The sequence below is a fragment of the Solea solea genome, chromosome 21, assembly GCF_958295425.1.
Source record: "Solea solea chromosome 21, fSolSol10.1, whole genome shotgun sequence".
In the NCBI taxonomy this organism is placed as follows: Eukaryota; Metazoa; Chordata; class Actinopteri; order Pleuronectiformes; family Soleidae; genus Solea; species Solea solea.
In genome coordinates this window covers 12,343,995-12,365,675 of record NC_081154.1, presented here as the reverse complement: position 1 = coordinate 12,365,675, position 21,681 = coordinate 12,343,995, and the positions used below count along the sequence as shown (strand labels likewise).

Here is a 21,681-nt window from a genome sequence, read left to right as displayed (position 1 = left end):
CAGGGACCACTTTCATTCACGCATGTTCATATAACGCAGCTTATGTACAGTATATAACGGTGTGTTTACTTGGCTTTTTGGGTGTTTAGATACTGTGCGCACATTGTGAGCCAACGACAGCAACGTTGCAGTGCTTGTATTTGGGATCTCACATCGTTGATGCATATTTACGACGCTAAAGCAAAGGCATGATACGAGCAAATTGCAGTTATTGAAGTCATACCTGTATATTTGAAAAACAGATGAACAACTTCTTGTCCCATAGCTCCATGTATGCTGAGCTGATTTATTTTGTGGGGGCTGAAGTTAAGACAGTGGGGCCCAGAAGGGTGGGGAGCTGAGTCTCACCCCTGGCAGACACTGTTGTTAATCAAGGAGTAACATCTGCTGTGTGCCACTAATCTCTCCCAGACCGTCAGACTGCTGTACTGTCCTCCTCGGTTTTAGACTGTCTGCCTTTTGTGTTAAAGGCCACTGTGGATTTGTCCCCTTGACTGTGTAGGCTACAGTGTGGGGGTCACACGTTGTTGTTGTTTTTTTACCCTAACTGTTTCAGCAGTCTGGCAAGGAAATGCTTTCCAAAACAAATGCACAATATATGGCACATCAAACTTTGCATGTGTTGTCGTCCTAAAAGGCACAGATGAGTCTGTAGGAAGCGCTCTGTCAAACACGCAGGAGTGGGAGTTTCTGCAACTTACCAACTTTGACAGAATAGTGTGTGCTGTGACTGTCAAAACCATAGGGGGCAGTATCCACCAATCACAGTGCCACAAAAAGGCCACAGGGTTAAACTGAAGTGACCCTAGGTTCTCGAGTACATTTTTTTGACGGTTATTAATGTAACACTTGTTACCATGTGGTGAACAGTAAATAAGAGGTGAGCTTCCAAACTCCCAGTACTGAGACCCCATGCAGAACGCTGGATGCCATCTGTGTCTCACACTGGCTGCAGACAGATGGCTGAAGCACTCCTGTACTGGAGCCATCCCTTCTCAACTTTAATGAACAGTTAATTCCCTCCATCCCAAAACAAAACTCCCCCTTTATGACGCAAGATTCATCAGTTTGTATTCTTTCCCTTAAACTAATGCAACCAGGCTACATATTCAATCCAAAATTGAGTTAAGAGTACAGCTGTTTGTGTCTCTCTCTGTAGTGTTTCTTTGTGCCAGAAATGTTCAGTTTAGTAAAAGACAGACCCTAAAGACATTAAAGTCCAAAGTTTTGATTTGCCAAGAGAATGACACTGGAGTAAAAGAAAACACTGACACCATTTGTCAAAAGGCAGAAGTACATGTATTTACAAACTGGTTATTTTAAAGGTTGTGGTTGAAATGACTCTCCGATGTTACTCAGTGGAGACACAGGGACTGTCGTCAGGACATCAAAACAACATATGGTTTTAATGGAACACTGTCTACAATTCACTGCTTCTCGTTTATGCCACTAGTCCTCGCCTATAATAATTATAGTCAAGTTAATTGAACTGGCACAACTCTGTAGGGGATAGTTAGGAAGAGGCTGGATGGAGCCACGATTTAGCCAAAGTTTGTGCAACACAAAAACTGAAAGAGGTGCAGCTGTTCTTCCAGTGACGGTTCATTAGTGACTATGTGAGTATGTTATTTAGAAGAAAGGTCATCTTAGCTCAGAAAAGTAATAATATAGTTTATGTTGTTAAATGGCTCTTAAATAACTAGTGAATTTGTATAATGCTATACAATTACATAATTTAACTACAGTCTCAAGATGTGAAGTTACCTGATTGGTGGTTTTTGTTTCTATTTTTTTTTTAAATGATAAAGTTGATATACTTTGTCTCATATTGTATTTGATTATTAGTACTGATAAATTAACATGTAACATTAGTCTTCCAGGCTCTCCATGTGATTTTATCTTCAATAAGTCAATTTTAGATGGAATGTTGAGGTATTTTACTTGAGTATACTCCTTTAACCTTTAACCCTTAAACCTTTCAGAAAAAAGAATGTCAGGTGTGCAATCAACATATCAAAATGTGAAGCGCTCATTGTAGACATGTTAATCCAAGCTACTAAATTAAGTATAGAATAAAATGGTAATTAATAAGTACAGCATTTACTTCCCAAATGCATTTGAGAAAAAGAAAACATTAAATAGAAATAATTAAGTATGGACACCACTGTCAATGTTTACCATGGAGGACTCAAGAGATTACAATAAGGAAGTTTTCACGCCATTGTTTAATCAATGCACAATGTTTGTCAGTCAGTCAGTCAGTCATCATCTACCGCTTTATCCTCCACCAGAGGGTCGCGGGGGGTGCTGTGCCAATCTCAGCTACATCGGGCGATAGGCGGGGTACACCCTGGACAGTTCGCCAGTCCATCGCAGGGCCACACACAGATAGAGACATACAACCATTCACTCTCACACTCACTCCTATGGTCAATTTAGAGTGTCCAATTGACCTAATCCCCACATTGCATGTTTTTGGACTGTGGGAGGAAGCCGGAGAACCCGGAGAGAACCCACGCACACACGGGGAGAACATGCAAACTCCATGCAGAAAGGCCCTTGTTCCAACCGGGGCTCGAACCCGGGTCTTATCGCTGCAAGGCGAGAGTGCTAACCACGATAGCACCGTGTGGCCCGCACAATGTTTGTATGTGTGTTTATTTTTGTTCTCATATTTGAAGCATTTTATGAATAATTTATTATTAAACCAGTTTGTTCACAATGAGAAGCAGCTCTCTTAAGAGAGATGTTCGAGATAGCTATTATCGCAACATATAATTTGATTTATAAACAGCGTAGTGAAGTGCAATTTGAGGCCTTCCACTTAATTTAAACTGAAATAGATAACATTTTGAATATTTCATTATTATTTTGTTTCGCGTGCTCTTGTGTAAACAGTCTTTGAGTTTTCATTTTCTTGAGAATCCCCTCTTTCACTCTCCATGTAGGCCTGCACCGACCGCCACAGTGCTCTGATGTTTCCCTCGCCAAAACCCATTGCCCCTCTTCTCTCAATCAACTCAAGGAAGAAGGTGTCCTCAGCAAAGATGGGCTTGGTGAACACCTGGAGAAGGTACCTAGACAATGACGATAACAGGACAAGTACAAGTCTTACATTAATCATCTGCTGTGTGGGTTGATTTCTCTATTTTCGGGGTTATTTAGTTATATTTCCTCTCACCGTCTGTTATCACAGGATGTTTTCAGTGGATCCTGGTGCAGGTCTGTGTCCAGGAGAATGCCATACTGTGCCAGCATCTGGGGCCTGTGTCCTGCCTCCTCGATTTCCTGCTGTTTTCCCACCTGTCACAGCATAGAGCATTGGTAAGTGTAGAATCAGGTGGAGGATAATATGTCTGCAAAATATTACCTGTATGTGTTACATACTACTATTATTTAATGCAAAAAATCAGCCACTGATATATATGGAGAAATTAATTATTAACTCTTTATAGAAACCTCATGTATTCTGTATTATGTTATATTGTACTTTCTTATAGTGAAGACAATCCTGGTTTAAAACCACAATGGACCCTCAGCATAGCAGCAATTTTGACCGTTCAAAATTGCTGCTGAAATTTGCTAAAGGAAAAATCACAGGTCTAAATAGTCATATTAAAAATGGCTGAGTTCCATTAAGCTTCCTCGGTTATCAGGGTGTAAGCTGGTACACTGTCACACTTTCCTAACTCACGCGTACTTTACAGAGTTATGGTTGCCTTTCCCTGCCAAATTGGCTGCTAAGAGTTTCTTCAATTTTCAAAGAGGAGCAAAAATCAATTGACATTTATCACAATATCTACATAATTGAAAATATATATTGCAATTAGTATTTTTGGCATGACCAAACATGCATTATGTTTTGTGGTAATCTTGCCATTACAAGTCCAAAGGAGTCAGTCAAACCTCAGTGTAATAGGCAGGAGGGGGGGAAAAGAACTGCACTCCAGCTCCAGCCATTGCATGTGCAGTAGAGAGGATGTTTTCAGTGTACAGTCCAACGTGCTGGATCCCTGGAGCCTGGTGCTGCTCCAAGAAGGTGTCAACTTGGTTCCTGCCTAAAAATGACAGCAAGAAAACCCGTACAGCAGGAGAGGAGTCTTTAGATCACACAGGGTGGCAGAGGGTAAATGAATTAGTAAAATATAGGGTGGCTAGATGTTACCTTGTTCAGGCAGTGATTCTGCAATGACAAACTTGCAGTCAGGCCCTTTTTTGTCCACAGAAGGAAGAATGATGCCGGCTTTGCTGCATTTCCAGTACTCCATGGCAGTAAGACGCAGTCCAATGCCCTGCTGGTTTATGACGAAACCTTCGTCCACATCTTCCTCACTGCTCTCAAGAACAAACAGTCAACCGTCAGCTTTGTGAAATTATCAGTCTGAACAAAATAGACAATTACATGACGACAGATATGGGTTTTTCTATGGCCTCAGCTGATCTTTAGAATATTTATAAGACATGATGCCAATATTGGGGGATGATTTTCTTTTTTTCCTCCATCTGATAAATTCAAAATGTTTCGGATTTAGTGATATACTGTTGTCCTTCCACACGCAATACAATAATCGATAATCGATAATAATCGATACACCGGTGCAAATATCTTTATTTAATTTTACTTTATTTTACGCTGCTTAAATGAATGAGGGAAACTTGGGTAGAATTTAACTGGATGAAGAAGAGGGAGGTTATACACTAAGAGATGCCCCATCCATGTTTAATAAGCAGTCTTTATACACTTTGCTCTGTATGTTGTGAATAGAGAAATCCTGCACTTTTGACTTTTCACAGGCATTCAGTGAGACAGATATCGTGATGTATCGCTATATGATTGTCTTGCAATATATTGATTATGACAGAATCGTTGTATCGTGATATCATGCATCGCAAACTGAAATCAACATCCTAGCTACATTTTATGTCTGCACTGCATTTATGTAACAATAAATTAAGTTTGAGTGCAATTAACAGGATTCATCAAGTAACAACAAAAGTGCAGATGTACATAAATAATAACACTAGTACACATTATTTATATAAGATACTCAAAGGTACTTCATAATATCAAAAATGCACCAACACAATTAGACCAGTTAAAGTAGACAGCAGTTCAAAATAGGACAACAGAACTTAATGAAGTATTTATAATATAATAATTGGCCAAAAATTGTCCCATTTTACAATCTCTGGAAACCATGACTGTGAATATCTTGAGTTTTTCTCACCTATCAATGAAAAACCTTTGAAAACCAAAGAGCTGCTCGTACCACCTCATGACCTGCTGAGTGGTTTTCCTGTGACAGGCATAAGTGATGTGGTCAAAGTGTGTGATTGGACAGGACATGTCCTCGTCCTCTTCCAGGTTGCAGTCCTTTTCCAGGACGTCAAACCCGGGCAGGAATAAACCCTCATATTTAGTCCTGTCAATCAGCGTGTGGCACACATTGCCCACAACTGACTGCACCACAGAGTAGGTGACAGCTCCAGTCTCGTCCTCCACTGTGGTGGGTGGCACCAGGAAGTTACAACCCAAAAGGCGAAGGTCCCTGAAGGACTTTTCCACATCCTCCACCTCGAAGCACACGTTACTCACAGTATCCACAGAGTAACTCGGGCTGATGTCGTACAGACATTTCGCTGTTCCGTGTTCGTACTTGCCCACGTTGAGCCTGCGCGTGTCCGGTGAATGCCGGTGTGTGATGTCCGGCAGCTCTTCATTCAATGTCACGCCGCTTTGGTTTGGTCTCTCGTTCACGACGAACACGGCGGCTCCTTTTCTGAAGGCCAGTTGTCGGGACCTGTCCGTTAATCTGGTGGCGAACAGGCTAAACTTGAACTTGGACACAAGGTCATTGGCTATTTTGTTCACGTTAGAAACGTGAAGGGAAATGTGGTGTAAGCCACTCAAGTAAGCTGCCATGTTTGGATGTGACGTTTTGACAGGGGGCGTGTCTAAAGAAAAAATTCCCACCCACCACACAGCACCACACGCCACTTATTTTTATTTTATTTATTTAGTCATTACAGTGCAATGGCTTTATCACAACGTGTATTTTAATAGAAATGTATACGATCACATAAGTTATCATGAACATCACATATAGCTTTTATCCTGCACTTTATAATAATTCAAAACTGTTTTTTATGTATTTTATTGACAAAATAAAAAATGTATATTTCCGCAAGTCGCAACATTACAACAACAACAACAACAATAATAATAATAACAATAATAATAATAATAATAATAATAATAATGATAATAATAGTAATAGTAATAGTAATAATAACAATGAAACAAACAAACAAACAAAAAACACTCAGTTGTTGTGTATCCACAGTGAATCGTTTATTAATAATCAATTTTATTTAAAAATGTATAAATTATCTTTGTGAAGTCCATGTGTATACTGGCAAAGAAACAATCGTGAATGTATTCAATTCAATGTACTCATGTAGGATTCCCCTGGATTTATGTGGAATGCTGCTTTCAAGTATTAATTTAATTAAATTTTAATTGATTGCAAAAATATTTGAATAGTTTGAAAGAAAACATGGACCACTTAAAAACAAACAAACACAAACTTTGGAAGGGCCGATGAATTGAAATGCTTCCACTTTATTTGCTGAATAACGAGGTAAAAAAACAACAACCCTTAATTAACCTTAATTAAAACTGTTGTGTATCCACAGTGAATCGTTTATTAATAATCAATTGTATTTAAAAATGTATAAATTATCTTTGTGAAGTCCATGTGTATACTGGCAAAGAAACAATTGTCAATTTATTCAATTCAATGTACTCAAGTAGGATTCCCCTCGATTTATGTGGAATGCTGCTTTGAAGTATTAATTTAATTTAATTTTTAATTGATTGCAAAAATATTTAGATAGTTTGAAAGAAAACATGGACCACTTAAAAACAAACAAACACACACACTTTGGAAGGGCTGATGAATTCGAATGCTTCCTCTTTATTTGCTGAATAACGAGGTAAAAAAAACATTCAACCCTTAATTAACCTTAATTAAAACTAATCAATAACAGTAGGCTCTAAATATTTTATATAATGTGAGATGCATATTTATTTTGTTTGCACTATTAAGGGCTATTTTTCATTCCGCCTTAGAGTATTAACTTTATTTTACAGTCTGCAGTATCTATATTATGTTGCCAATATGATGTTAATGATGCAATATAACATAATACAGAAATACCATGATTCCGCGAGTTATTAAATGACCAGAGAGGTGCTAGTGTTTCCGACAGTCGTGAATGCCTCACGGCACCGTCTGTCAGCCAATCACAGTGAGCGATAAACCAGATGATTGGTGACGAAAGCAGGCTCGCGTTTATTTTGGCTCTGCTACCCATTTGTCTGACTGTCGCCGCCATTAAGCAACACTCAGGCAATGTAAGCCATGGAGTGTCGCGGATATTTGCCATGACACGGGGAGTTCAGAGGATTTACCAGGCTGTGTTTTTTTTCAGAGAGGAGTTAATGTGTGTACACAGGTAAAAATGTGAGAGAGCAAGAGGGGTCGAAAAACTCGGTTTAGGAAAGGTTTCACAGAGTAGGAGGAGGTGGAGGAGGAGGAGGAGGAGGGGGGACTGGACAAGAAGGGTTTGTTGTGGTTTCCAGCAGCTCTACGAACAACGAACGCAACCGATAAACAGTAAGTTTCTAGCATGTTTCTTCAAATGTTCCGTGCAATTAAATGTTTACGACTGTGGGTTTTGCCAAAAATGGTTGTTAATTATTGGAATTGTCTTTAGCTTTGTATGCTAGCTTAATGGTTAGCCTGGTTGTCAGCTAGCAAGCCAGCCCTAAATACTGGAATATTATCCCATGGAAATGCGTAAAAATGACTGGTTTATTTGAGTGAAAGTCGGACTGTTGACTAATCTTATACTATATTCGATATTAAACATTTGGCAGGCAGTTTTTCTCCTTAAGTCTCCACTATGCCCGGCTCATAGTGTCATTGAAAGCACCAGAAAATGCGAGCTATTTAAAAAAACAAAACAAAACAAAACAAAAAACCCCAGCTTGAACATTTGAATTTAAATAACTTCGTGAAATAATGTTGTCTGACCCATATATTATCTTAAACACTAATTAATCATATTCATCTATGTACTTAAGAGGATTGCCCAAACCTTAATTAATGATTTATAATAAAACTTATCATTACAGTTGGACCAGCCGGAGTGATCCACAATGACTGAACAGAGGGTTAAATGGGCCTGTGACTACTGTACCTTTGAAAACTGGCCATCTGCAGTCAAGTGCACCATGTGCCGTGCACAGAGGTTGATTTCCCCCATCATCACAGAGGAACCTTACAAGAACAGCCCCAATCTGGATACCAGTGGAGAGTGGGACCCTCCCAGAAATGAGAGTGGCAGCAGCCTCCTCATCTGCCCTGACTCCAGTGCTAGGCCAAGGGTTAGGTCAACCTGTGTGGCTGAGCTCGCCAATAAATGGTCCTGCCAGATGTGTACGTACCTGAACTGGCCCAGGGCGATCCGCTGCACACAGTGTCTGTGTCAGCGCCCGAGGACCAGCAGCCCCACTGAATCCCCCCAGACTTCAAGCTCCAACGCAGGCTGCCGGCCTGCTCTTCACTCACCTGTGGATACCTGTGAGGAATACAATGACAGAAACAGACTCAACACCCACCAGCAGCATTGGACATGCACAGCTTGCACTTACCAGAACTGGCCCAAAACTACTAAGTGTGTGGTGTGTGACCAACCAAAGCCCAACCACCAGGAGGCCATAGAGCTGGCAGAATCAGCGCAGTCATCACCTATGATCAATGAGCAGGATAGGGGTTGTTGGAGGGGCAGTTGCAGTGGAGGCCAGGGCCAAAGGAGGTCACCTCCATTGTCCAAGAGGGGAGACAATGTTAAAATGGAATTCCAGAGGATAGAACTTGCAGCCGGAGCTATGAGTAGCAAAGAAGAGCAAGAGATCGACTTCAAGAAGCTAAAGCAAATCAGAAACAGAATGCGGAAAACAGACTGGCTGTTCCTCAATGCATGTGCAGGTGAGGTTTTATGTTCTCACTCTAACAAGGGTTCAAGTGAAGTCAAATGAGTATTTTTGTCTCTGTCTTTTTCACTAATCTTGGCCTTTTCTAAGTGAAATTATCCCAAAAAATATAAATGACCAGACCAATGAATCAAGCTTTAATTTCTACATTCTTGTAGTAGTGATAAATATTCACAGGGTTTTCCAGGGCTCAGATTATGTGATAATACTTTTGCCCTCATTTCCCTCTGTGGCTCTAGTGTATATACTTTTTCCTTGTTATCCATTGTCACACCAGCCTTTTTTTAAATTCTCCCATGATGTCATGCTGAGTAACAGCCGAGTGAGTTGCTCCAGTCAGAGGCAACCCGATTGTTTTTGTCCCCAAGGCAAAAAGATATTTTAAATACTGTCTGTTCTGTCCTATTTAATGGTGCCTTATCTGGTGAAGGCCAAAGTGCCCTTGGTGTTTAGTTAAAATGTGTCCCGCCCTTTCTATTCCAAATGTCTGGAATGTAGCACATGACCAAGAAAGGTTAAATTTCACAAAGTGCTGCTTTCAGGTGGAAATGTTCCACTGTAGTGACATGATACTTATGAAAGCCATTGTGAAACTAATAGACATAATGTTAAAGATATGTAACTGATTGGTTAGTGAGAAATTTATCCAGCTCACCACTTAGCCTCCCTCCTGCCCTTGCTGTGCCACTGAGAGTCTCTGAGAGGGTGCAAGTGTTTCCCAGCTGGTGAGGATGAATGAGCCGTCTGGGCAGCGCAGGAATAGCATGGAGCTCACCGACTTGAGGCTCTCCTGGCTCGCACTCAACACACCCTGTAAACAGTGGTGCTTATGTGCTGTGCAGTGGCCCACAGGAGGCAAAAATAGCCTGAACAAGACATGAACACCAGTCAACACAAAAAGCAAAAAAGTGTGAAAGCAGCACATGACCAGGGACCCAGTAACCTTTGCTCTGATGGCCTTAGTCGGCTTGTTCTTGAAGAACAGAAAACAACACTCTTAGGTCACAGGCATACAATTCACTCACAATTCACAGCACGTATGTGCTTCAGACATTTCCTACTCTTTGATTTCAGCTTTAGTTCTTACTACTCGCACTGTATTGACTGACCTGTTTTCAGTTATTTAGCTTGTGTGACAGTTGGAGATTTCATACTGTTGTGAGGAAGTGAGCTGTGCAGCACATAATGACAGAAAGCCAAGCACTTCCTCAGGTCTCACAGCTTCACTCTACTGTTCAGCCCTAATGTTTTGTCAGTGCTCTGCATTTGGGCCAAAATCATATGATCCCATTCATACTACCTCCCAACACAAGGAAGCACACAGTGTTTGTCTTATATTGTTCTTTTGTTTCACTGTGACTTAGGAGCCTTGACTTTACAGATACTGTTAGTTTGTTTTACAATTATGGTTATAGTTCGATTTTTGCTCAAGGTAATGTTTTGTAAAGTATGTTGTTTCCTTTCAGGCAATAGGACATTGTTTTTATACTACTAAATTAGTCAGAAAAAAATTTAGCAGTTTGTGTTGAAAGTGTAATCATATTACTATCCATCTTTGAGCATATTAACCCAAAGATGGATAGTATTGGGGCTGTTTTGGATTGGTGATATGATTATATTAAAGTAGTTAATGTCCCTTATTGCTTGACCTGGTTGAGGGAAATATCAGACTCCGGCATAAATGTTAACCCATATTACTTAAATTATATGGGTTTGTCTTAAACAACCTGCATGCTGTGCAAATGTGACTAGACAAGAGCGGCCGCAGACAAAATTGTGGGGTCAGGAAAATTGTCGTCTTCTAGTGTGAAGAGAGAAAGCAAAACATCCTGACATGTTTTTCATTTTTGTTATGTCATGATATTCATGGTGTTTTCTATTTCTGGCTAAATGTGTAACTAGTGTATGTACAGGCTTATTTCGACATAAGCATGGTGTTATCTTTTCACATTATACCACTGTGGCAGCCTTTCTTTGATAAGGTTGGACACTGGTGAGGTAGACAGGAAACAAAGTGTGAGAAAAAGTGAAGTACTGAATTCAGCTCCGGTCATTAGAACTGAACCACAGGCGTTGCTGTCATGTGCCATGATCCTTAACGATTAGGCTGTCAGGACTCCTTTATCATTTCTGTTTAGTATCTCAGTGCAAACTCATTTCAGGTAACACACTTCGAATTGTGTTGTTGCTACTTTACTGGGCAACATGATAACCAAGGCTTAAAGGGATTAACAATACCAGTTAAGTAACTGAAGGAATCTTGTCATATCACCAGTTTATTTAAGCATAAGGACTTGTGAGGACACACAACGGTGCTCCCTCATGTTTACTTCTCCGGGATGTTATCTTGTTTTCAACATGACAATGACAAAGTGTCTGGCAGCGTGCTAACTGTAATGTACCCACAATCCTTCTGTGTGTATTTATGAACCAGTTTGCAAAGAAATCACCCAGCATGTCTTAAAAATGTGTCATCCATGTTCAAATCCAGTTTCTCTCAAGGCAACATTCCTCCGCTCTGCTGAAAAGAACGTCCATAAGAACACCCACAATCATAATGTAGATTGTTAGCCAGAGTCTTGGTGTTTACTGTGCAACCTACCCGCCGCACATTTCACTTGTAACAGATGTTGAGACTGCGAGGTCCAAAACGGGGAGAACACTAATCTGCACAGACCGCCCTCTGTCTTACACCGCTCTGTGCTCTATAGCTCTGCATTATACTACTCTGTCTGTTATGGCCTGACAGTGTGATAGCTGTTCTCACACTGGGTTAGCTATTGGCTACATCTCAGGGGTCATCTGTACTGTGGATTGCTTGAGTGCTTCTTTTTACATTTATCTCTCCCTTTCTTCCAGTTGACCATGTCACACAAATTCCCTGCAGATTTAAACATTTATTGGTTGTGACTAAGAACAGTGTGATGAGGTAGCAAGCCGTCTGTCACATTGAACTAGCAAGGCCATGGAGTTGGAGCTGCTCCAAGAGTCAGACTAATCCATTTACAGAGCAAAGGCCTGTTTTAAAAGGATTACCATATCTTTCTACATTCATTTATTTTCTTTGCAGATGTGTTTGAAATTGAAATGGTCTATCATAGAGTCATATATATATATGCTTCCTCTGTTTCAGGCGTCGTAGAGGGAGACCTGGCGGCAATAGAAGCCTACAAGTCATCCGGAGGTGACCTCGCCCGGCAACTCACCGCTGACGAGGTGCAGCTCCTCAACCGGTGCTCAGCGTTTGACGTAGGCTTCACCCTGGTCCATCTGGCTATTCGCTTTCAAAGGCAGGACATGTTGGCCATCCTGCTAACAGAGGTATGCATGTTTTTTGATCTCTTTGCAATTCCAAATGTGTATCTGAGTTTATATTTGTAACAGGTTGACCCTTGGTTAATACATTTCTACATGAACATTATACAACTGTGCCATGTTATAGATAATATGTATATTTACTGTGAAACACTGAATAATACTGAATAATACTATTGGAAAGTCCAACAATTATTTTGATTATTTGCACAAGTAATCAGACATGCTCATGTAATTCCGATACTATTCTGTGCTTGTTGTACTTCCTTTTGTCGAGCACCTCAGTGCCTACTTTTGTTCTGCACAAGAGGAGGCAACATATAGCAGATGCCTGTAATGCCTATAATTACAGTGGTAGTGCACTTTAAGGATTAGGTAGAGGATTAGCCTGGCTGCAGTCCTGTCACTTGTCTCTAATGGACACAATGCCACAGAGCTGATGTGGTTAGCAGGGAGGCCAGGCAACCATTAGGAGAGTCACAGAAGGCTGCACTCTGCAACACGTCACCGAGGGTGAAAGAGGAAGATGGCCTTATCGCTGTGTGTTGCAGAGTTTAATACTTGATATTCAAGTACAATATGAAACTCCCTGAACATGGCACTTCTGTAAAAATAAATAAGAATGATAAGTTCCAGTGAGTAAGCACTGATGATGTCTAAAGAACATGGTGGTCTTGACATACCAGAAAGGATGTTGTTCTTCAACTGTGTGGTAAGCTTCTACTTAAGCTGGTTTCTCCATTTTGGCTTCTGGAGAAACGTATCAGTACAAAATGGCACCCTCCATAAAGAAGGCTCTTGCATAAAATAGGAATGGGAAAATCAAACTATTATTTTAAATGCACTTGGAGACACAGGAAACTGTGTGTATATGGAAACTGTAATGGTCCGTCTTTATCATATGGGAATAATTGAACACAAGCTAGATGTGTATTCACTCTTGACTTTCTATAAATCTGTTGTGCATATTTTTTTTAAGGTGAACCAGCAGGCGCCCAAGTGCATCCCGTCCATGGTGTGTCCCGAGCTGACAGAGCAGATTCGCAGAGAAATTGCTGCATCACTACATCAACGCAAAGGAGACTTTGCCTGTTACTTCCTCAGTGACCTGGTCACCTTCACCCTCCCTGCAGGTACCTGTTTGTTTATATATGTCTATTTTAACACCATCTCCTGTTTTATTCCTGCTTATATTCATTCCAGAGGTTTTCCCCTTTTGTCCTCCTCACAAAATGCCACCATTTGAACAATTAATATCTGAACATTTATTGTTAAGTTAAATTTTAAGGTATTGTGTCCTTATATTTGACACCTTTTTCAAAAGAATTTCCTCTTGGTAGTTTCGCACATGCAGCCTTTCATTGTACGCCTCCTCCCCACCCCTTTCAACGAAGAGTAGGAAGAACGAAGCCCGTCCTTGTTGTGTAGCATTTCTCAGAGAAACAGCAGTTCAGTGTCTCATCCCTGTGGCGTCATGTCTTCATTCAAATGACATGCACTTCGCTTTTCAGAACTGCCACCGCTATTGTGATTTAGATCCGCCAATGCCACCGGGTTAAAAGATTATGCAGGCTTCACTGATAGATATGATTCTTTTTTTTGAAGCAAGTATGTCTTTGCACACAGTATTTGGCCAGAGGCCAGCTGCAAGGCGCTCTCCCTCTAATTCTGTCTCCCTCTTTCAGACAAAGCCAGTGCCATTCACTATTGAGTGAGAGAATAGCCACCACTGTTCTGGCTTTGTGTGTTCACATTTCAAATCACACAGAAATACAACATACTATACAGAGCTTGTCTTTACAGTGTGTTATTGACAAAACATGGGCCTGTGAAAGTAACTATCGAGAACATACCCTCTGTGTGTCATTTGCTAGAGCATTTTTCTTCCACTTGCTGCAGCCAATCATTAGCTCATAATGAGCGTTAAAACATATCTTTCCCATGTGCCTTTGCAGATATAGAGGACCTGCCACCTGCTGTCCAAGAGAAGCTGTTTGATGAGGTCCTGGATCGAGATGTGCAGAAAGGTAGAGTTATGTATTATTTTGACAAACAAAAACTTACCAAACACAATCAATATATATAAAAAATATCAAATGACATAAGTGTGTTATTCATGATCTGCCATCTAGTGCTCCCCTCCCCATTCATCAGTTGAGTTCAGTGATTTCTCTCCCACAAAAATTATAAGTGACATATTCTGTATGTGAATGCTTGTGAACCTGCATGCATGCTTTTGTGTTGTACTGAAGATACTAGAGGAGTCTGGTGACCTATTTAGGGATTTTTGGTGAGGTACAGTACTGTGCTAAAGTCTTACGGAAGCAGCAGCTGTTAATTTCTGTGTGTGTAGTGCTCAAGCATGTCTTGAATAAACCTGGTGGAATAGACAATTTTCACAGCCGGTACTTCTCAGTATGAAATATCAGGATAAACACAGGTTTTAATAAAAGCTTTAGTTAAGGTTCCACTCCAGGTTTAAGAGAGTCAGAATCATGCTGTTATTTAAGTGTAAGGGGAGGTCACACTAAATACCAGTGTTTCCCTACCATTATATGCAAGTGGGGCATCCCTTCCCCCCTTCCCAGGTCAAGTCAATTTTATTTAATTTTATTTTCTATATAGTGCCAGATCACAAAAGAAGTCATTTAAGGTTACCTTTCATATAGTCATATGTAGATTGACACCCATATAGTGTTATTTATCTCATTTACACAACCGCACATGTCATTTCTGTCTCTACATGGTCGATTGTTTACAATTCTCATCTGCTCTCTGTATCGCACATGGCGGAGTTCTGCCTCGATGCACACACAGACACCACCCAGGGTGGTGAAGACAGCAACACTCGCTCTAGTAGCAGCCAAAGTAGTTCTCCTGCTCAGAAGTAGTACAGAAAAGAGCCGATGTATATTTCAATGTACAGTTCAAAAAACAAATGCTTTTAACTGTAGAAGCTGTGGTCTAAAATAATTATACTGTAAGGTCATTATAGCATTAACAGCTAATCAAAACAGCAAATCTAATGGTGGCTTAAGACTTTTACACAGTGCTGAACCTTGTTTTTTTTGTTTGTTTTGGATTTTGCTTAGACAGCAGCAGAGGAATCTGTAAAGGTGTGTTTAATGATATTTCAGGAGGAAAAGAAACATGCTGAAAAGCTGGTTTTGCGGCACTTGGTTTGTCTCAAACTGTCAAAACAGTTCACTGCAGCGGTTGCATATCTCATGCTGTCAACTCAGCAACTATGTTCCCATGCTTATTGTGTGAGTGTCAACTTTGGAAGTGATTTTTTTCATTCCTATTTAACACAATTCATTTTAAAATATTAAACTTCTCATCTCAACTATAACTGCAAAATTTGACAAACACAGATGGGCTCAAACATGGCTTTGATTGGGAGCTGGGTTATTTTTGTCATGCTTTAACCCCACATTAATGTTTTTGTTTGTCTCACTATGAATAGAGTTGGAAGAGGAATCGCCTGTCATCAATTGGTCTTTGGAGCTGGGCACGCGTCTGGACAGTCGCCTGTATGCCTTATGGAACCGCACAGCAGGAGACTGTCTGTTGGACTCTGTTCTGCAGGCCACCTGGGGCATCTATGACAAGGACTCTGTCCTCCGGAAAACGCTTCACGACAGCCTACACGACTGCTCCCATTGGTAAGATGCCCAACTTTTTTTATTTAAAAAACCCCCCTGAAAAATAACAGTCCTGAAAGTCGGTATTTTTAAACTTACAATGACAGACATTTGGTCCAATATAATCTGAATGATCTGACTTCCATTACTTTGGACCATTCATTTCTTTTAATTGTTGCTAACTGAATCTATAAAATCTCTATTGTCAGCAAACAAATAAAGAGAAAGCAGATCTACTTGTATTACAACTTCTGTGCTTGAATTTAATTTCTCTAGTTTGTTGCTGGTGGGTGTTCTGTCAGTTATGTGGTTGTGATAGTTTGATTTGCGGGCTGTAGAAGTAAATGCAAGTATTTTCTAATATTTATTTAACTTCCCTCGTGTTTTTAAAATACAGGATGTTTTGTTACTGTTATACTGTTAACAGATTTTCTTTTAATGTATGATGCACTAGACCGATTTTGATCAATATGCATAACTATGTTTTTTTTTCTTAACTTAAAAAGAGTATAGAGAGTGCAATTTGTATCAAAGCTATTTAATGTGAAGTTTTTTCCAGTTGGTTTTGATATGAAATACAGTTGTTTGTGTATTTTATGTTTGTTCTTTATTGCATCTTTCCTTCTAGAAAAAACTTAAAATTAACTAATGAACACAACCTTTTTAGGTTTTACACACGCTGGAAGGAGTGGGAGTCGTGGTACTCGCAGAGCTTTGGTTTGCATTTCTCCCTGAGAGAGGAGCAGTGGCAAGAGGACTGGGCATTCATCCTGTCTTTGGCCAGTCAGGTAATTATGACATTTCTCCTGATTCATTTATTTATTTATTTTTATTAAAAAAGGGGTGATAAAAGTAAAAATAAATGTATGAGAAGATGTACAGTATGCACTACAAGGTTAAATTGGAAATTCAAATGTAAATAAATTAAATTGATAGTGCTATTGTTTTGGAAAATCTGCTTAGACCACATTTACAAATACTGGCACCAAAAAACCCCACACATTTTTACATTGTCTGCAATACAGTGTGACCTTTTTCATTGGAGTTTATAGTGGAAGGCAAATAAAGAATTTTATTGTATAGGGAACTTGTTTCATATATGCATTTATGAAAATAAATGCTTTAAATCCCAAATCTTGAAAAAGACTGTGGATTAATAGTTTAGCTGCCTCAAACAGACAAAAAAGGAGGCCGTACCTCGCCACAATCAATATATAAAAAATAATCACACAGTTATTACACATACTTTTTAATTGAGTTTAATTTCGCTGTGGTTAGCACAAGCCACAATCTTTTAGTGTCCATAATAAAATGTCATTCAAATTTCCAGTTTCAGTCATATGTACACAACACTGCTCTCAGAAGCAGCCACCTTTTGAAAAAAAAGAGGGAGCGGTTGGTGTATTTGAGTAGTATGATCATTCTGTCACTCCCCTGTAGTGTCTACTCACTCATTTACAAATGCACAAAAAGCCCATTAGCTGATAAATGTCACATAATCATAAAACTTGACGTTACGGGCTGAAAACATTTGGCTCATCAACTTTCGAAAAACTGGAATGAACCATGTGGCAGACGCAGTCGTAAGATAAGCACCGTGGTAGAGGAACAGTGTGTGAATGACAACAAGGGCACGAGTTGTTATTCTGAATTGAAAGACAGCTCATCTGCTCAGCTGGCACGTCTGCTGAAGCAGCACTCCTCCCCCAACATGTGACCTTGGGATTACAAGTACAAGCAGAGAGTCACTTTCCAAATATGACAAACACGCTCCTGTGATAACCTCATCTGAGGCTTTGACTGTGACGGAGAGATGACATCTAAAAGATTATGTCAGCTCTTATATTGCCCGTTCCGTAAGTGTAGATGTAATTGCAGCTGTAGTGTATTTAAAAGCCCTTATGTAATTTGCTCTCTCAGTACAATTGACAGATGTGGAGGAAGAAAGATGGTGGCATGTTGACGTGCAGTTGCAGTGTTGCAGATTCCCAGTGCAGAGGATTCTCCGTTTTGTTACTCGATCACAGTGCTTGGCAGTCTTGGCCCTCAACACTATTTATATGAAATGTTCATTTGAGGGAGATGTTTATGTTGACAACTACTGTATGATGTGTTGTTGTTTTTTTCTCTCTCTCCCTTTCCCCCTCGACTTAGCCCGGGGCCAGCCTGGAGCAAACCCACATTTTTGTTCTCGCACACATTCTTCGCAGACCCATCATAGTCTACGGAGTGAAATACTACAAAAGTTTCCGTGGGGAAACGTTAGGATACACTCGTTTTCAAGGTGAGACGGCAATGATTTAAACAAGTGACTGTGGTTGTTCTTTTAATCCATGCTGATACATATTTCTGTGCTGCCAGCCCTTGCAAATACAACTATTTTGTATTGAAAAACAGCAGATGACTCAAACTCAAACCTGGACAAAGTTGTTGTTTTTTTTGGATGAAATTACCCTTTCTTTCAAGACAATCAGGCTTCATTGATTTATTATTTTAATAATTTAAAGTCAGGTTTTGTTATTTCAGCTTCTTGTGGATGTGGATAGTTTTTGTTTTTTTGCTCCTCTATGATGGGAAATAAAACATTTCCAGTTTGTGGTTGAAATAAAACATTTAATGTCAAGATTTTGAACGCATTACAACATTATCTGCATTTGAAGGATGAAATAATTAAGTTATCATAGAGAAAATAATCAACAGATCAATTGATAATGAAAGAAATCATTAGTTGCTGCCCTACAAGAGAACACAAGAGAACACAAGATAAGGTATTTTAAGGTACTTTAAACCTATTGTGCATAGCTTTTTAACACTAACAAATGTTCCTTTTAAACCATTTTCAAATGAGTTCACAGAATGCTGAGTGAAACCTTTCAGCTCCACATGTTTCTCTCTGTATCTTTCCAGTGCAGTGGTGTTTAAATCTTGTGTTTCAAGTGATTCTATTTATGCCAAGACGGATGAATCGACAGGGTTAGAGTATGACTGAAAACACAAAGAAACGCCCACAGAAGTTTGAATTCTACTGTTCAAAAACCTCGGTCGTTCAGCAGTTTGTGTGTAAACAGCAGGTCTGATAGTAGTGCTTGGCCGAGCCTATTTTCAGTTGAACCAACATTGCACACAAATAATGTTACCATAGCAAAAATCACCAAATGTTACACACTGCACCTTTGTGGTAAAAATAGTCTGATGACTCAGAATATTGTCTATTCAAACCAGTGTGGAGCTGTTGCTCTACTTGTCTACTTGGCTGATAGCTTGGCTGTGTTTTGTTTGGAGCAGGAAGTGATGAGTGAGTGTCCTCCTGAAGAAACAGGACACCAGGCTGCAGCACAGAGCTGATCTCTGCTCACAATATCCCAGTTGTTAACAGGCGGCTGAGACGCAGTCACTTCTGATGTCAGGTCAGATCTGAGCTGGTGCTTGGCCCTGAGTGACAGTCACACACAGTGTAATATGAGTGTACAGCCACGGGGCTGGCTCCTTCCAGGTGGCCCAGCTGTTGTGTACGGCATCTCCCAGCTGGCCTGACTTGCTGTGTGTGTGTTTCCAGGTGTGTACTTGCCTCTGTTATGGGAGCAAAGTTTCTGCTGGAAGAGTCCCATCGCCCTGGGCTACACACGGGGCCACTTCTCGGCCCTGGTGGCCATGGAGAACGATGGCTACGACAATCGCGGTGCTGGCGCCAACCTAAATACTGACGATGATGTCACTGTCACTTTCTTGCCACTAGTGGACAGCGAGAGGAAGCTGCTGCACATTCACTTCCTCTCTGCACAGGAGGTAGGGTCCCATACTGAGATGAACAACTCATGTTTTAACTTTATGGATATGTGTATGTTGACATTTAATATTAATATCAAGGTGAAACCGGGGCGTTGCAAAAACAGTGTCTTTGAGTAGTGCAGTGATTCCCAAAGCCCCCTGTTGGGCCATGAGGGTACTGCAGGTAGGTTTTGAAAGTATAATTTAGATCATAAAATTTTAGTTTTGTTATTATTGTTATTAATTATAATGTATTCATATTTTATCTAACCTTTTTATACATTGTTACAGTTGACCAAATACAACAGGTCTCACTTGATATTTTACATATTTTAAGACCCACTTTCAGGTGGAAAAGGAAAATTGTGTGTTTTTGAGAGAGAAAAAAAAGCCTTTTTTGCGAAGGGAACGTTTAATGTTTGACCATGGTCACCAGTAGTTTCTTGTCTTAAATATGACTCAGATGGGCAACGAGGAGCAGCAGGAGAAGCTGCTGAGGGAATGGCTGGACTGCTGTGTGACAGAAGGAGGAATGCTGGCGGCCATGCAGAAGAGCTCTCGCCGCCGCTACCACCCTCTGGTCACCCAGATGGTGGAGAAGTGGTTAGACCGATACCGCCAGATCCGCCCTTGTGCGTCTCTCTCTGACGGCGAAGAAGAGGAGGATGAAGATGAGTGAGTGAGGGAAGGTAAAGAAGATAATGCTTGAGACTGGACACTAGGCTCTGGGAGAGAACCTTACTGTCTATGTTTCTTTTCTTTTTTTTCTCCCCACCCGTTCTTCAAAATGTTAAACTTTAACTTGTAATGATGCATGTGTTCTGTGAGCTCTGTGTTAGGAAAAAGAAAAACATACCAGCAGCAACAAACAGAATCCTGATTAACTGCTCCTTTGAAAGCACATCAAGTCCACTTAGTTTGCCTTCTCGACTCAGATTTCTCCATAATTGTTATCAAAGTAATTATCTCAACTTGACAGAAATACTAGCACATGTAGGAAAATATATTGTATTTAAGAAAACCCAGAAGCTGCACTAGAGGAGGAATTTCATTTTACAGAGTTGCCTGACAGAAATTTTGCTTTAAGCTGAGAGGATGCTAACCTTTTGTGTGCGTGTTAAAGTGTAAAGAGCACCCGTTTTTTTTCCCCGATTGCTGATTCCCTCTGCAAACCCCCTTTTTTGATGTTTGAGTTATTTATTTGTTTAGGAGAGATAGCGCACGGAGGCGATACCTCTTGTTCTGCCCTGTTTTATCTGTGTTCGGTCTGAAGTATTTTTATTTTGCACAGATAAATCCTACATTCTGTGAGTGGGAGGGGGGGGAAACATGACGTACAAGTTTACTGACATTTTTACGTGCGACTCTGTAGCTCCTGTTCATGTTAGAGTGGGTGGCGGTGATGCTGGTGGGGAAAAGACAAAACCAAACACTCTGCCTCTTTCTATGGAGTGCATTAATATTAAATTTGACTCACTTGCATCCTCTTTGTTGTCACTTGTATTGATGTTTGTTGATATATTTTTTTGCCGTAGCTGAATGAAAAAACAATTATAGTTGCCAGTTCTAGCCGTGTTTTTCTCCTACAAAGGAAGCTGCAAGCAGTGGTTTCAAGTTTGACAAAGTTTAACAGTCGCTCAATCAAGTTTCAGTTAAAGACCAATCACACTCTTGAACTTCTCTGAACTTGCCAAGCCTGCACTTACGGACCACAAATGAATCCGCTGGGAGCTTCTCTTGAAACCTCTTTGGATCTTCATTTTAGAAGCTGGATTTGGAAACTTGCAGACAGGTTTCTTACAGCCTGAGCCACTTCGTCCAGACATTTCCCACTTCTTTTCTTTCTTTTTTTTGCTTTTTCTTGGACACACTGGGTAGTAGACTTCATAAAAG

At 40.3% G+C, this 21,681-nt stretch overlaps 3 protein-coding genes across 3 annotated transcripts in view; 2 read left to right on the top strand and 1 right to left on the bottom strand.

Annotated features, from left to right (window-relative positions):
- Positions 1-3,044, top strand: part of lhpp (phospholysine phosphohistidine inorganic pyrophosphate phosphatase) — a 52,897-nt gene extending 49,853 nt beyond the window's left edge. Inside the window, exon 7 of the mRNA XM_058620632.1 lies at positions 2,949-3,044. Coding sequence (XP_058476615.1) covers positions 2,949-2,976 — 28 coding nt within the window. The 3' untranslated portion in view covers positions 2,977-3,044. The remainder of the gene's footprint in view (positions 1-2,948) is intronic.
- Positions 2,207-6,140, bottom strand: hpdl (4-hydroxyphenylpyruvate dioxygenase-like). Its single transcript, XM_058620633.1, has 5 exons — positions 5,229-6,140; positions 4,166-4,332; positions 3,907-4,058; positions 3,182-3,303; positions 2,207-3,077 (listed from the first exon to the last, which is right to left on the bottom strand). The coding sequence occupies exons 1-5, from the start codon at positions 5,921-5,923 to the stop codon at positions 2,867-2,869; spliced, it is 1,347 nt and encodes a 448-aa protein (XP_058476616.1). The 5' UTR covers positions 5,924-6,140; the 3' UTR covers positions 2,207-2,866.
- Positions 6,141-7,161: 1,021 nt separating this feature from the next.
- Positions 7,162-21,275, top strand: zranb1a (zinc finger, RAN-binding domain containing 1a). Its single transcript, XM_058620628.1, has 10 exons — positions 7,162-7,679; positions 8,201-9,056; positions 12,195-12,382; positions 13,356-13,509; positions 14,332-14,403; positions 15,843-16,041; positions 16,688-16,808; positions 18,175-18,304; positions 19,577-19,806; positions 20,252-21,275. Exons 2-10 carry the CDS (start codon positions 8,225-8,227, stop codon positions 20,465-20,467), a joined length of 2,142 nt encoding a protein of 713 aa, XP_058476611.1. The 5' UTR covers positions 7,162-7,679; positions 8,201-8,224; the 3' UTR covers positions 20,468-21,275.
- The last annotated feature ends 406 nt before the right edge of the window (positions 21,276-21,681 follow it).